This window comes from Nansenia antarctica (assembly GCF_963989245.1).
Source record: "Nansenia antarctica genome assembly, chromosome: 7".
Classification (NCBI taxonomy): domain Eukaryota; kingdom Metazoa; phylum Chordata; class Actinopteri; order Argentiniformes; family Microstomatidae; genus Nansenia; species Nansenia antarctica.
In genome coordinates, this window is record NC_137677.1 from 62715617 (window position 1) to 62730616 (window position 15000).

Consider the following 15000-nt stretch of genomic DNA (forward strand, 5'->3'; position numbering starts at 1 on the left):
TATTTAAGTCATATGAGTATAGTAAGAACATATGGTATACGATACTTAAGTAAGAATTGAAACGTTATTCAATACAGTTAACTGAAGGCCTACACATTGTATTATTGTTGTTATTAGGCCTAGGCTCAGAGGTTGGTTTTGTTTTCTTGTTTGTGTCAGAACACCTGTATAAGTCAATACATGTAAATAGGCCTATCGGATGTTTAAAAAAAACATTTTTAGGTGTTTGATGGCATTATTGGCAGGCCTTAGTAGCCTATACAAACAATATTGGTCAATTGTAGGCTATAATAGAGTCAAGTTCAGAGAGAAAGATATGCTGCCTGCATGCCAGCCCGACAATACAGAGGGTGCCAGAGAGATGTCCCATTGTACTGGTTCTAGTTAAGCAAATCCTCTATTGTTGGACCATGTAGAGGGGTACCGTTACTGTTCATAAGAACTGATTCCAAAGCAAATGAGTCTCATTGAATTAATTAACATTCATGTGAGATTCAGTACCGGCATCACCTTACACGAGTCTAGGGTAGACAGAGGTGTCAGGAAAGACGTTGACAGTTTTAAATCCTACCTTATATTGGAGATGCCAAAACTTAATTATCGTAAGCAATATCCTTTTGCCATTGGTGCCATATTGTTGAGTGCGTTGGATAGCAAATAGACCTCCCAGCAAGGCAGTAGCAGGACCCTCCCCTCTCCCCCCGTCCCGTGGCAGCTCTGCCAGCTTACCCAACTCTTTTAAAAGCAGCCAGCCAAAGTTATTCGTGCACAAAACTTCACACGTGGAGTTTCGCGGCCAAACTTGCGCAAGTCAAGCTTAGTTTTTCGAGGCGTATTGAACTTGGAGATGCTGGGGTCCCGCGAAGCGCAGCTGCCTCCCCTTCCCAGCCATCGCGACTGTCACATTGTGTGACCATGCATGAGTGACTGCAGACGGTCATCACCCTCCGCTGATACACGCCACGCCCCTGTCACCTTCTAAAGCTCATCACTCCAGCTTCAAATATGCAGCCTCTGGCATGGGCATGTTATCGCTTAGGGCAGTGGTTCTCAACCCTCCTCTGGGACCCCCAGCCGCTCCACATGTTTGATCTGTTCCACCACCAGCTCACCTGATTCAACTGATCAAGTACAAACCATAATTGCTTTATACTTGATCAGTTGAGCTGGTGGATGTGGACCGGCTGGGGGTCCCAGAGGAGAGGGTTGAGAACCACTGCAGGGGGAAAACAAAAAAAAGTGTTCTGCGCTTTCACGGTTGTTCCACACAACCGTACAAATGAAAATATTTGGGCATCTCCCCCCCCCCCCAAAATACATCCTCCATGAGAGAAAATATTAGAGAAGTTGATTTTGAATGCTGAAAAGCGTATCACCATCAAAAGACCCGGATAGATTTGAATGATGTGCTTTTGGCCAATTATGTGGGTTACTTTTCTGACCTCACTAATCACTTGCTAGAATAAAATGAAGTTGTGATTCATGTGTATCAAAAGTCAAGTCTACAATAAAGACCAGACCCCCACCCCACCTGTAGATTAACTCCCGCCCTCCCTCGGTTATCCACTGCAACGCATCCTGCCAACACAATGACGCTCAGTTAAGCAAACATTGATGGTGTAAAAAATAATAAGCAAGCATTAGGTATATCTTTTTTTTTCTTTTTTATTAAACAGTCTTAACAGAGCATGAAAGGCCTTCGGGGGGTCAAAGTGCAGATATCTAATAGAAAAAGACAACAATCAAACATCCTTCATTTTTCAAAAACATGATCAGAGCAGTCTCGACATTAGTAGCTGTTAAAATGTGCTATTGGATAATAACGTTAACCTTTGACCAGAATGTTGAGGTCTAACCTACATATTTAAAAAAAAACGTTGACGTTGATAAATACGTTGTATTCATCCTTTGGTATTCTCCTCAAACTGTCACCATTAAAAACAGAAAGTCAATATAAAAACAGAAATACAAATTGTAAAACCCTTCTACAATTGCAAAGATTGAAAGAAGTAGTAAGCCTACAGAGAGATTCGTTGCGATCACAGGACATCACCAATCTCTGCGATAGTCTAGAAGATGATATTAATCAAACCATTCTCACCAGTGGACACAGATAGTGAACAGATGTTCTCTACTACACACAAGTGGACATGCGTGTAGTAGAGACCATCTAGTAGTGAACATAGACATCGGCCTCAAGATCAGCCATGGTTACCCACTTCTAGAGGGTGCAGAGTGATCAGTGCAGTGGCTAAAATAAGGCACCAACTGAAAGCTGATACCAGCCTTGTCCAGGGGTACCATCAGTCATGACAACAAGCCTACATAGCCCTGCATGTCTGCCTTCGTGGATACAATGCAGATAATCTTCAAGAGTTTTTTAAAAAACAGTTGTAACCCAGTGGGCGCCTCTTTGCCATCATACCCTCACTGGTGGAGAAGGCCAGACCAGGAGTAGTTTGGTTTCGCAGTGGTGTAACGGTCTTAGAATTCGCATATTATTGGGCAACGCTGACAGCGATTAAATTAAGGCACTGCATATTATGATTGCTTTGTTCCGAAGTAACCGTTAACAGCATCTGTTCTCTCCACGATAAGATGCCGACATTCAGGGCCCATGTATAGCCCATTATTCTCCTGCAAGCTCACTTGTAAACCACATGGTGTCGCTGTAGACTCACTTTTCACCGCTGTCCAACTGTGACCTTCCCACCCTCCCAAGATAGACATACAGAACAAACAATCACCTCAAACTCAGATCAATAATAATAAATTAAGGAATTCGTCTAACACTAAAAACATTGTCCTCAAGTTAGGCAGTTAAGGGGGCAATGCTCCATGTTTGAAATTGGGGAGGGCAAAGAGAGAGAAATATCCTCTACAAAAGCAGACAGAATCAGGAAGGGGGGGGTCAGGCTGGTTTCACAGACCTGGCTGCTACATGCACTCCACAATACAAGTTTGGTCTTACAGTAACAGAAAACACTGATAGGGCTCTACTTTAAAGTTCTCTTTAGTCTCTACTGGAAACAGAGCAGAGTTCATTACTGCCCCCCTCTCACACAGTCTTGTTACTGGAGGAATCGATGGAAGACAGCAACATCTCGTTCTTTTTGTTCTGCAGCAGGGCCTTCTCGGGGGTCACGTCCGTGTGCGTGTAGGCGCCGCGGCGGTTCTTGGCCATCCTGGCCGAGCATCTCATGAGCGCCTTGCCGATCAGGTAGGCCAACTCCGCCACGTTCAGCACCATGCAGATGGAGGACGAGGCCACCATGAAGATAGTGAAGATGGTCTTCTCCGTGGGCCTGGAGATGAAGCAGTCCACCTTGTTAGGACAGGGCCACTGCTCACACTTCACCAGGCGGGGCATCTGGAAGCCGTCGTAGATGAAGTAGAGGGCGTACATGAAACCCGCCTCGAAGATGAGGCGGAAGAACAGACTGCTGGTGTAGGTCCACCACAGCGCCCCGGTGATGGGGAGACGCCTCTTCTTCAGGACCTCCAAGTCCTGCACAGTGTTCCTGTCCGTCCCTGTGTGGTTCAGGATGGTCCTCTTGTCCCCGTGGTTCCTGTAGGCCACGTGCATGGCCACCAGCAGGGCCGGTGTGGACACGAAGATGAGCTGCAGGCACCAGAGGCGGATGTGCGACACGGGGAAGAAGTGGTCGTAGCAGACGTTCTTGCAGCCGGGCTGCTGCGTGTTGCAGGTGAAGTCCGACTGCTCGTCCCCCCACACGCTCTCGGCGGCCAGGACCAGGATGGTGATGCGGAAGATGAAGAGGACGGACAGCCAGATCTTCCCCAAGCTGGTGGAGTGTTTGTTCACACCGCCCAGCTGGGCGTACAGGACCCCCCAGCTCATTGCGTAGACTTTTGCTCAGCCTCAAGACCACCTAGGGGGAAACAGGAAGTGGAAAAGCGGAGGGGGGGTGTTAATATCAAAATCTTTTTCATTTCATAGGGGACCTCAAATTGATATTTAGGAACATCTCTCAGCATACTGGGAGGGGGGAGTGCACCACTGTTCTGTTAAGTGGCAAATGATCGCCTCGAAATATTCACAAGTAACCATCATGACAGATGTCTTTTAATTAATTAAACTCCAGTCCAGAAGACCCACTGCACTTGTATGTTGTCCAGGCACACACACCGCACACGCCTGATTCAAATCGTAAGCGTATTTTGGAAACCCGCTCTATCGCCCGCCAACAGCGCATCAGCCTTAACAACTTAACTGCACGTCTAACTAAACCTATAAAATATAACCTATATAATAATGGGTGATTTTAATCTAGACTTGATAACCTCAAACACCTGTGCTCATCATGGCTTTATTAGTCGACTTTGGTGTGTTGGAAGAGAACTAACAACATAGAAACAGAGAACAGAACATCATAGTCAACTATATACGAATTGTGTAAATTATTATTTAAACAATTACTTTTCAGAAATGGTTGTAACACAAACATTGTTAATACAGAGAAACGAGTAGCCTATAGGCTATGAACACCAAAACGTTGGTTTCGGCATTATGGTTTGTATAGATTGTAATATTATTATTATACAAAACCTTTCTGGCTGGCAGTTGTTATTATTATTATAAAGAAAGTATCGTGATCAGATTGCGTTTACCTGCCTTTATTATTTTTTATACAACATTTAAAAATATATAGTCTACAAAAAGTTCCTGTACATTTTCCTATAAGGACAAGCAAAGATTGACTCCCCTATAATGAAGATATTTAATTAACCGGGTAGTATTCAGACGACCGTAGAGACAGTTATAATTCACCAGCCACACCAAATGTGAATCTGATTCACAAATCACAGCAGCAACACAAACTTACGTCTCTCTTTCGGGTTTCTCTTTCTTCAGACGACTTCCATGAATTAAACGTCGTTTCAGGTTATAGCCTAATCCAAAGTCTTGACAGAAGTCTTGAGTACAGATCCACAGGGAGCAGCTTGTCCGTAGGTCCGAGTCAGAGAGCAGAGACTGAGAGTGAGAGTGGCGCCGTGACTCTGAGCACCTGAGCTTTAATCTCCTGCCGAGGAGGTGCCACCTGTCCCGGGGCGGGACCACAGACACATCACTGAACTGGTTCTCAGGGGTGAAACTGGTGTTTTCACTTGTTAACCTAATTGGAAATCCCAATGAGAACAGTTACATTTCCATATGTAGTGAAGTGAAGTGAAACTGTATTTATAGCAGCGCCTTTCGTCCACGGATGCAACTCAAAGCGCTTGAGCTATGTACCAATATGTTGTTATGGATTTATTTATTTGTTATCACTAAGCAATATAGGCCAGACCAATTATCACTCTGGTCGCAGTATATTAGCGTGTAGCTGCGAGACATGGTTAGAAATAGAACATATCGAGAGACGAACATATTTCCATAGCTTCACATTGAGGCTATAGGTTACATTCACAGGCAGTCGTGGTCATTGATGTCCTGATTCAAGGGTGAAAAAATAAATGCATACAGTCATGAGACTGTTAGTCAAGTGACGGTGTCAACATGTCTGTGAAATCAAGGCCAAGACGTTTCACACACGACAACCAACAAAGACTAACTACAGTCAGTGACTGTCTGCATTGGAGATCGATTATAGATTAGTAAAGGAGAGGAAATGACTATTCCATAGTTCAAAACAGTGGGCTATCATTAAGCACAATAGTAGTAATTAACATTTTTAGCAAAATTCGACATGAAATTATGAATCAAAGTCCTTTAGGAATTCAACATTTTATTCAACATTTTGTTTCACAATTCATTATGGTATGTAAATCAAACATTAAATTCCCAGTCTGATCAAATCAATAAACCAGTTTGATTGAAGCACATTAAATGGCAGTTCAAACGTTTTTGCCCTGAGATGTCATCGTCATGACAACGTCCCAGATTAATTTAATAAGGGAGGGCTACAGTAACCTCGTGATCTTAGAATGATAAGGTTCTATCTCCGTTTAGAATGATAAGGTTCTATCTCCGTTTAGAATGATAAGGTTCTATCTCCGTCTAGGGCAGTTCAGAGATATTGAGCGTCAAAGTTTTTACATTCCATTATGTTTTGTGAGATGGAACCTTTGTATTTGATTAATTACTAACTAAAACATTTCAACATTTTAAAAATAACACCACACAGGCATTAATAAACACCTAATGGATCAGATTATGTAAAAAACTCAATTTTGACAAAAATGGAGATAGAACCTTATAATTCTAACGTCACAACCTGCTGGCTTCACCGAGAGGCCAACCTGATCACCTTGCTTAACGGCCCTAAGTGACAGGGGAGAGCAGGGAGAGCAGGGGAGGCTGGTGGACATAGAAACCACAGGCCCATTGTAATGCATGGGTTGATACCGTGATCGATACCATTCCTTATTCAATTCCACCCATTACAATGAGCCCCGTCCTCTGATGTCTCCCTGTCCCAGACCCTGTCCCCAAACAACCCCCTAGCTCTCGCCCCTACTAGACGCCTGTGTAGATCTGAAAGGATTGTAATAGGTATAAGCAAGATGGTCGAAGCACCACCTTGGTGGAATCTTTGGCCATTATTGCTTATGCCTCCTCCTCCCCAATCCTTTTCAGATCTGCGCAGGTTTCCAGAGTGGAGGGGCTAGGAAGGGACTCCCCACCCTGGGCGTGTGATGGTCGATCATTTCTTCAGCTTGGCCAAGCCCATGAGGAGCTTGTCCCTCCTCTCTCTCCTGGCAGACAGATGCTCCTGGTCGCTGGGGATCAGCTCAGACATCTCCTGTGTTGACACACCAGGGGGAGGAAGGGAGGGATGAGGAGATGACAGGATACATACTGAGGGATTGCATTGTTTCTTTTCCAAACAAATGTATTTGTTATTTTTTCTGAGTGGGGCAGTCCCACTTATATTTTTCATTTTATTGACAGATACAGTAGAGATTTAGACAGGAAGGATGGGTGAGAGAGAGAGAAGGGATGACATGCAGGATATGTCCCTGGCCGGAATCGAACTGGGGACCCTGCGGTTACATGGTCAACGCTTAACCCGCTACGCCACCTAAGCGCCCCAAACAAATGTATTTTAACAGAGAAGAAACAATGACTTGGATAACTGTCTGGTGAAAGACATTTGTTAACACTTATGCTTTCAACCAGACCAATATGGGGTGCTTTAATGCACATGTTCTGGATGTACTAATCACACAATGGCCTCACTCTAAATGTGTCAAGCAAAAAAAAAAAACTGCATGTTGTGAGCTTTCTGATTTAAATGTTCCTTCCCTTAATGTGGCTCGTCTTTGAACATGAAAAATGACTAACGTGTAAACCTTCACTCTTCTTCACACTTCACAATCAGCAAAAATCTGAAGACATTCGACCGAAATCTTGAGTTTTAAAGGACCTGAACATACGACGGTGCGACACACAAACACTTCGTACTTCACTGATCCGCTTGGCCGCTTCCCCAGAGAACTCAGGAACAGGTCCGAAGGTCGTCAGTACCCTCCTCATGCCATCTCTGTATCTCTTCAGATAGTCCTCCAGGCCTGGGGGAGAGAGGTGGGCAGGGAGGGTTCAGCATGGCGTGACGTTAGAATTATAAGGTCTGATCCATTAGGTGTTTATTAATGCCTGTGTGGTGTTATTTTAAAAATGTTGACCTTTTTTAGTTAGTAATTAACAAAATACAAAGGTTCCATCTCACAAAACACAATGGAATGTAAAAACTTTGACGCTCAATATCTCTGAACTACCCTAAACGGAGATAGAACCTTATCATTCTAAACGGAGATAGAACCTTATCATTCTAAACTGAGATAGAACCTTATCATTCTAAGCTCACGATGGTTCATTATCGTTACCATACCATAAAAGGACATAAAAGGCCTCTCCTCCAGTCTATTGACGTTGCCATAGTAACAAAGTCAGAGGCAGTTGAAGAGGCAGTTGGAGATAAGGGCTAGTGTGTTGCTATCTGAGGGTGAGAACTGTGAGATATCTGTGAGATGATTGGTAAATGGACTTCACTTATATAGCACCTTTATCCAAAGCGCTTTACAACGGCCTCTCATTCACCCATTCACACACCAATGGCGGCAAGCTACCATGCAAGGCGCCGGCCGGCCCCGCTCACTGGGAGCAATTTGGGGTTCAGTGTCTTGCCCAAGGACACTTCGACATGTGGCCAGCCGGGGCTCGAACTGCCGATCTGCCAACCTTGCGATCATTAGACCGCAGCAGCTCTACCTCCTGAGACACAGCCGCCCAAGATGATTCTTTTTTCATAATTTTTTCTTTAGTGGGGAAGTCCCACTGTTTTTTTTATTGCGATAGACAGAATAGAGATTTGACAGGAAGGATGGATGAGAGAGAGAGAAGGGATGACATGGCAGGATATGTCCGCAGCAGCCAGAACCGAACCAGGAACCCTGCGGTTACACGGTCGACGCTTAGCGTGTTACGCAACCAGGCGCCCCCAACTACGTAGATGGTTCTCAAAAGCAGAAGCCACAGTAGACGAAGATACAGTATTTGATGACTGATGGTTAATAGATATAAGATATTTTATCAAGAGGTTTTTAAGCCTTAAGCCCTAAGCGTTAAATGCTCTCTTAGTCGTGAAATGCTTGAATGTTTACCTGAACATTACAGGGACAGCCTAAAGCTGACACTGCTGTGTGAGAACTACCAGCTCTATCCAACCAAGCTCTCTCACAGAGTTTGTGTTTAGGTGGGGGAGAGACGACTCCCATTCTATCCCTTTCCTTCTCTTCCTGCTTCCATAGTTGAACAAAATAAGTGCTTGGTTTGTTCTTTCCATGTTTTTCCTGATAAAATGACTCAGCGCTCTCTGGGTTTGAAGGGCTCTTCTGTGCTTCGCTACCAAAGGCCAGTCACTCACCCAGAGACGAGAGTGGACCTGAGTGTTTGTCTATCTGATCGGACTGGTTAGAGAGAGGGGCTGGTGCGTTCACAACAGGAATGGGCCTGGGCTTGGGGTGAGCGCTCGGAGGACAGGAGCGTAGCACTCCGCCACTCCGGCGTTCCTTTCCCCCCCCGACGTGTTCCAAGAAAAACAAAAGAGGTATCATAGCAAAAACAGAAAGTTCTTATTCCTTCCAAGTCCAACGTGTAGGCTTAAGTCTAAGCCTACTGTACTGAACATGTTAGAACAACTCCCGGGTTCGAAGAAGGGGACACTGGTTTAGGATTGCCGTGTGTGTGAGGGAGGGAGTGCATTCAGCAGCGTTGATCAAAAGACATCTTTGTTCAGCCAAAGTGTTCTCTGGTGCACTCAGTAGCAAGGTCACCCTCCAGTTTTCACACTGGCTTTTGATATTCTCCATCTACATGAGGCTTTACCCTCCCCCCCACCCCCCACTCACACACACACACTCACACACACTCACACACCTCCCTCCTACAGGATACTTATGGTAAACGATAGCTAAGACATGTGAGGCATGTGTGAGGCAGACCCACCGCCCCCCCCCCCTGTTTTATATAATCTGATGCTCGTGGTCTGGTTGGTTGAGCAACCTTGAAGTGGTTGTTAGGATCAGGTTAGGTCCGGGTCATGACCTTTGCCTCTGACACAGGTGTGATGCTCTCGAGTCACACATGGTGCATTTGTGTGCCGTTAAGAACAGTAGTGGAGACGGCGTGTGAGACGTTTTTGTCTCTGACTCGCCCGCTGTTTGTTTGTTTTGGCTGTTTGAGTCAAAGTGGGGGGAACTAACTTACCCTCAGGTGCGTTGAGGTGCATGGTTTCCATGGGACCAATAAAGGCGTAGCGCATCCCCAGTCCCTCTGACATCACCAGGTCGATGTCTTTGACTGAGATAACCCCTTCCTAGTGAGAGAGAGAGAGAGAGAGAGAGAGAGAGAGAGAGAGGGAGAGAGAGACGGACACTCGGATTCACTTTCAAAGGGCAAACGTCTTATTTCCCAAACCTTCCCCTGTAGTGGGCGCCAAGGATAATTTACCCCTTGATGATGCCCCTCGATGATGCCCCTTGATGATGCTTCATTTGAGTCACAATGCTCACTAATAAAGCGACCTGCCCAACAAACAACACATCAGTCTGTCTGTGTGTCTGTCAGGAGGTTCTGAGGGGGGCAACAACCAGACAACCTTCCCTTCCCTTTTCAGCCCATCAGAGCTCAACAGCATTCGAGCTACCGGTACTCCCACCAGATAGGATTTCTCCCTAATCATCCCGTTCTGTGTCCTGTAGGATAAAGGGACGGCCCGGTTGGATGCTGAGGGGCACTGCCAGGGCCCGGGCCCGAACCTCCACTCAGGTTACCAGAGGTTACAGATACCTGCAGGGTGACCAGGGGCGAAATCAAAGCTCTGCCTTGGACACAAATAGAGAGGGAGAGGGGGAGGGGGGGGGGACAGGGGGGGACAGGGTGGTCTTTGTTCGCTTCCTGCGTCCAACAACGACCCTGTTATCTCGGCGTCGCGAGGCGACGGCCAGGCTCGGGGGGGGGGGGGGGGGGGAACCGTGAAAAGGGGGCCTTTCCTCCGCTCTAATCACCGGGGGCAACCGGCGGCTTTCTCAGCCACTCCGCTTTCCAACGCTGGCTCGGACTCAAAGGACCCAAGTTCACTCTGTGTGTGTGTGTGTGTGTGTGTGTGTGTGTGTGTGTGTGTGTGTGTGTGTGTGTGTGTAAGGGGGAGCGAGAAAGACAGGTGAGACCAGGTGAGGGTCAATGTTATGTAAGAAACATCTGACAGCATCCTTTTCTCTCAGTTCTGAATCCCTCGGTCATCCTTTTCTCTCAGTTTCTGAATTCCTCGGTCATATCTTGTATCATAACCAAATAGTGAAAAATGTTCACTTGCTTGCATTTGGGGAGGAGCATTTTCACCTCGACAGTGTTAAGAGAGCATACGTTTGTACAGGTCGTTACGTTTGTACAGGTGTGTTGACAGTGTTGACAGATGAAAGATGTAGTTTACAGGTGTATGTGTAGGAAAGTATTCCGCCTGAGCGCTGACGAAACTAGTTCTAAATGAACATCATAAGTAAGGCCAAAATCAGGACGGACCAGATTCCTCAAATGTGACCTGACAGTCAGCCGCACCCTCCCTCCGGTGGAGCTGGAGGGTTCCTAGGTGGCCAGCTGTGTGTGATGCTATGTTTAAGATAACAAGGAACTGTGTCAATGGCACTCACACATGTCAGGTGTGGGGGAATTGAGTTCCAATGAAATTTAAAACATTTCAATATTCTACATGTCGTTTTACAGTTTAGAATTATAAGGTTCTATCTCCGTTTAGGGTAGTTCAGAGATATTGAGCATCAAAGTTTTTACATTCCATTATGTTTTGTGAGATGAAACCTTTGTATTTTATTAATTACAAAAAAAATAATATATATAATTAAAAGAATAACACCACACAGGCATTAATAAACACCTAATGGATCAGATTATGTAAAAAACGCAAATTGCCACTCATGGGCATGGTCTATCATTCCCTAAACAGGGGAGGCTGGTGGAGGTATACATGGTAATGCATGGAATGTTTATGCTCCATGCATCACAATGAAGCCGTTCTAGCTCCACCAGTCTCCCCTGTCCCTAACATAGTGTCATTTAGACACTTGGGCCTGCCGGTTTAGCTAGTTACCCTGCAATGCTATTAGTCTCAGAGATTCATGTCTTCCGCTCAACCTCATTAGCAATCAATCTGACACTCGTTACCTCAGCTCAACCCCACTTGTAGGGGGTTGGCTGTGGTGCAGGAGGTAGAGGAGCCGGCGTCTAATGATCACAAGGTTGGCAGATCAGCGGTTCGAGCCCCGGCTGGGGGCCACATGTCGAAGTGTGATTGGGCAAGACACTGAACCCCAAAATTGCTCCCAGTGAGCGGCCGGCCGGTGCGTTGCATGGCAGCTTGCCGCCATTGGTGTGTGAATGTGTGTGTGAACGGGTGAATGAGAGGCCGTTGTAAAGCGTAAATTTCCTCTGTGGCAACACATGCCAACACCCTCACATCTGCATGATATACAAACCCACTCTGGTTGCCCAGGAACAAGAGCCCCAAAACAGGAAATGAAAGTATCTCTGAAGGCATTTCTTTAAAAGCAAATCCGATTTCATAGACAATTTAGTACTCGACCACACTGCACATATCAGCCCCAAAACAATTGCTGATATTTTAGATATTGAGTTTTACTAACTAACTAACTAACTAACTAACTAACATCAATAGATCAACTGGTCTCAGTATCACATGGCAGGCCAACATGGTGTGTCAAAAGAGGATATATGAATCACCCATTTACTTTATTGTCCCGATACACTATATGATACACTTGACAACCCAATCCTAATCTCTATAGGCAGAGAGAGAAGCCAGCCACTAAGTGTAAAACTCCACACAGTTTCAGAGCATTTGGAGTAACACCGACGTGAGGTTTCTGTCAGTAAAGCCCAGAGGGTTGCCTCAGAGTTCACCTGGCCTTTAGGCCGCCCGCCTCCCAGCCAGGCCCGGGGACACAACGAACACACCACGCTTCTATGGAATGTCATAGATACATGTGTCTGCGTCTCTACAGGGCTGTGTTAGGACAGAAATATCTTCACACATGGGATGTATAGGTGGAGGAGGGTGGACAGCAAGAAGGAGGATGACGCTGGGTTCTATGCCTTACGTCTGTTTTCCCTGAAGCAAAAACAACACACACATTCTTGGTAACACACACGGACACCGGAGCGTGACCAAACATACGTACACCCAGTGGCGGACTCAGGCTGTTTGAAGGGCAGGGGGGGCGAAAAAGAAAAAAAGGGCACCTACTGCACAACATGGGACCCCATCAGTGCACATGGTCAAGTTTAGACCATTGGAGGGGCACCAATAGGGCACGTCCTCTAATTTTGCCACTCAAAAGGGCACTTTAGTGCGACGTTTTTCAACTGTGGGGGCACATGGTCAAGTTTAGACTATTGGAGGGGCACCAATAGGTCACATCCTCTCTTTTTCGCCACTCAAAAGGGCATTTTTGCCACCCAAAAGGGCACTTAAGCGAGACATTTTTCAACCGTGGGGGCACCAGGAGGGGCGGTCGCCCCCCCCTGCCCCCCCCCCCCTGAGTCCGCCAGTGCGTACACCGCTTTGTTATTGACCCACAAGACCGACCGAGCTCACAAGGACTTTCCCTCTGGAGGCTCTTTTTCCCGCCGCCTCGCGTCCCTTAAATGACACTTGAGTGTGACGCACCGATGCACTTTCAGGTAGCAGAGCTAATGGGGTGGGTCAGCTTGTTCTGACTGTGTGCATTCCACCGGGGCTGTAAACCGGGCTGTTATTCAGACAATGGAGGGAGAGGGAGAAGGATGTGTCTCTGTGTGTGGGGGAGAAATCCACCAACTCTGTATTGAGTCTTAAAGGTCATTGCGTAATGACTATAATAGGCATAAGTCAATGAAGTGGCAGCTAAACTAACTAACTTAACTAAAACACCGACATGCAACAACACCTGAGGCCTTGGATTGCAGGTTGGAGAGGTGTTGCTCATTCATGACCTTTTCATCAAATAAAAACACCTATGGGAAAGAAAAACACATTATGACTCTTTGACTGTCGCTGTGGTTTGATTACATACAGTAAGTGAGTAATTACGCCGATGTTTGCACTCTCGCTTCCCTAAAGAATGCTGAAATGATACATAATCGAGACATTCGTAGGAGAACAATCACATTTTCTGCTGACCAGGATAGAGAAGTGACTCCATGGAAAGATTTGTCAAAGTCATTGTTCTCGGTAACTTAATTTTCGCAATACATTACCATACCAACCATCCGAAACCCTTTACAAGACCTCAGCTTCATTTAACTAAATCACAGCCTAACCAAAGCTATCCTCCTTCTAAGTAAAAAAAACTCCCACAAGCACACTCACAGTTACGGTATTGTGGTTCTCTTATCGTCTGTCACACTGTGTAAAAGAGTTTTCCACCTCTCAGGCAACCGAGCGGACAAACACAAGTGGTACGGTTGACATTGCCAGTGTGGACAGAGTGGAGAGATTAAAGAGAGCAGGGTGAGAGACGTGACCTTCAGATGGGCTTTTCCCTGGTCCTCTCTCTAGCGAGTCGGGCTGTTCACAAGTACACCTTTTTATTGACTTCATTCATTGATCAAAAACACATAATAATAGCCACTTTGTAATAGCATCTTATCCTCCCTTCTCTACCCTCACCCAAACCCACCTCTCAGACAAAACCCTGGCGCATCTTACACGCTCTAAAGACTCCACCCTACACAGTGCATTTAGAAGTGACAGTAAAAGGTTTACACATCTGGTGAAAGCGAGAACAAGTCGGCAACCGACCAAATGTTCAGACTTTCATTCAGAAAAATGTAAATACCTTTCAACGTTGTTGAAAATCAATGACACACTACTCGCTAGTCAAGCCAAAATATTGTAAGCAATGCAATGGATTCGGTGAGTAATCCCCACTACTACCTAGTTAGCCATTGCATTGCAATATTTTGGCTTGACTAGCAAAGTGTGTCACTGATTTTCAACAATGTTGATTGTCATGTATTCACATTTTTCGGAATAAAAGTCAGAACATTTCGATTGGTTGCCAACTTGTCTCCGCTTTCAACAGCTGCCGTCACAAATGGAAACACACCAGAATGGAACACACCAGAATGGAACACACCAGAATGGAACACACCAGAATGGAACACACCAGAATGGAAACACACCAGAAACATCCACATCGTGAACGAAGTCACCTATGAAGCCTCTTCTACAACCAAGAGTGAGAAAGAGATCTTCAGTCTGAACCTGTCTGTCCCTGTCTGCTGTTGTTGCCAGGGCGGGGGCCAGCGGCAGCCCTGAGGGACAGTAACTAACAGTGTTTCTCTTGTCCTGGGCAGCGACTATGTTTCTGTGGGGGGGGACCAGCCTGGCACTGTACCCATGAGGGCAGGGTGGTGTGTGAGAGAGGTGGCCCGTTCGGGCCGGTCACCCAGGCACCTGA

At 46.0% G+C, this 15000-nt stretch overlaps 2 protein-coding genes across 2 annotated transcripts in view; both read right to left on the reverse strand.

Moving 5' to 3' along the window:
- Window positions 1-3058: 3058 nt before the first annotated feature.
- On the reverse strand, window positions 3059-4918 carry gjb8 (gap junction protein beta 8; the record flags this gene model as incomplete). The annotated part of the gene is made up of 2 exons (XM_080535496.1): window positions 4848-4918; window positions 3059-3893 (listed from the first exon to the last, which is right to left on the reverse strand). The coding sequence occupies exon 2, from the start codon at window positions 3860-3862 to the stop codon at window positions 3059-3061; it is 804 nt and encodes a 267-aa protein (XP_080391622.1). The 5' UTR covers window positions 3863-3893; window positions 4848-4918.
- Window positions 4919-5976: 1058 nt separating this feature from the next.
- The window catches only part of cryl1 (crystallin, lambda 1), a 26090-nt gene continuing 17066 nt past the window's right edge, over window positions 5977-15000 (reverse strand). Inside the window, exons 6-8 of the mRNA XM_080535714.1 lie at window positions 9734-9842; window positions 7430-7536; window positions 5977-6767 (exon numbers count right to left, since the gene is read on the reverse strand). Of these exons, the coding sequence (XP_080391840.1) occupies window positions 6669-6767; window positions 7430-7536; window positions 9734-9842 (315 nt within the window). The 3' untranslated portion in view covers window positions 5977-6668. The remainder of the gene's footprint in view (window positions 6768-7429; window positions 7537-9733; window positions 9843-15000) is intronic.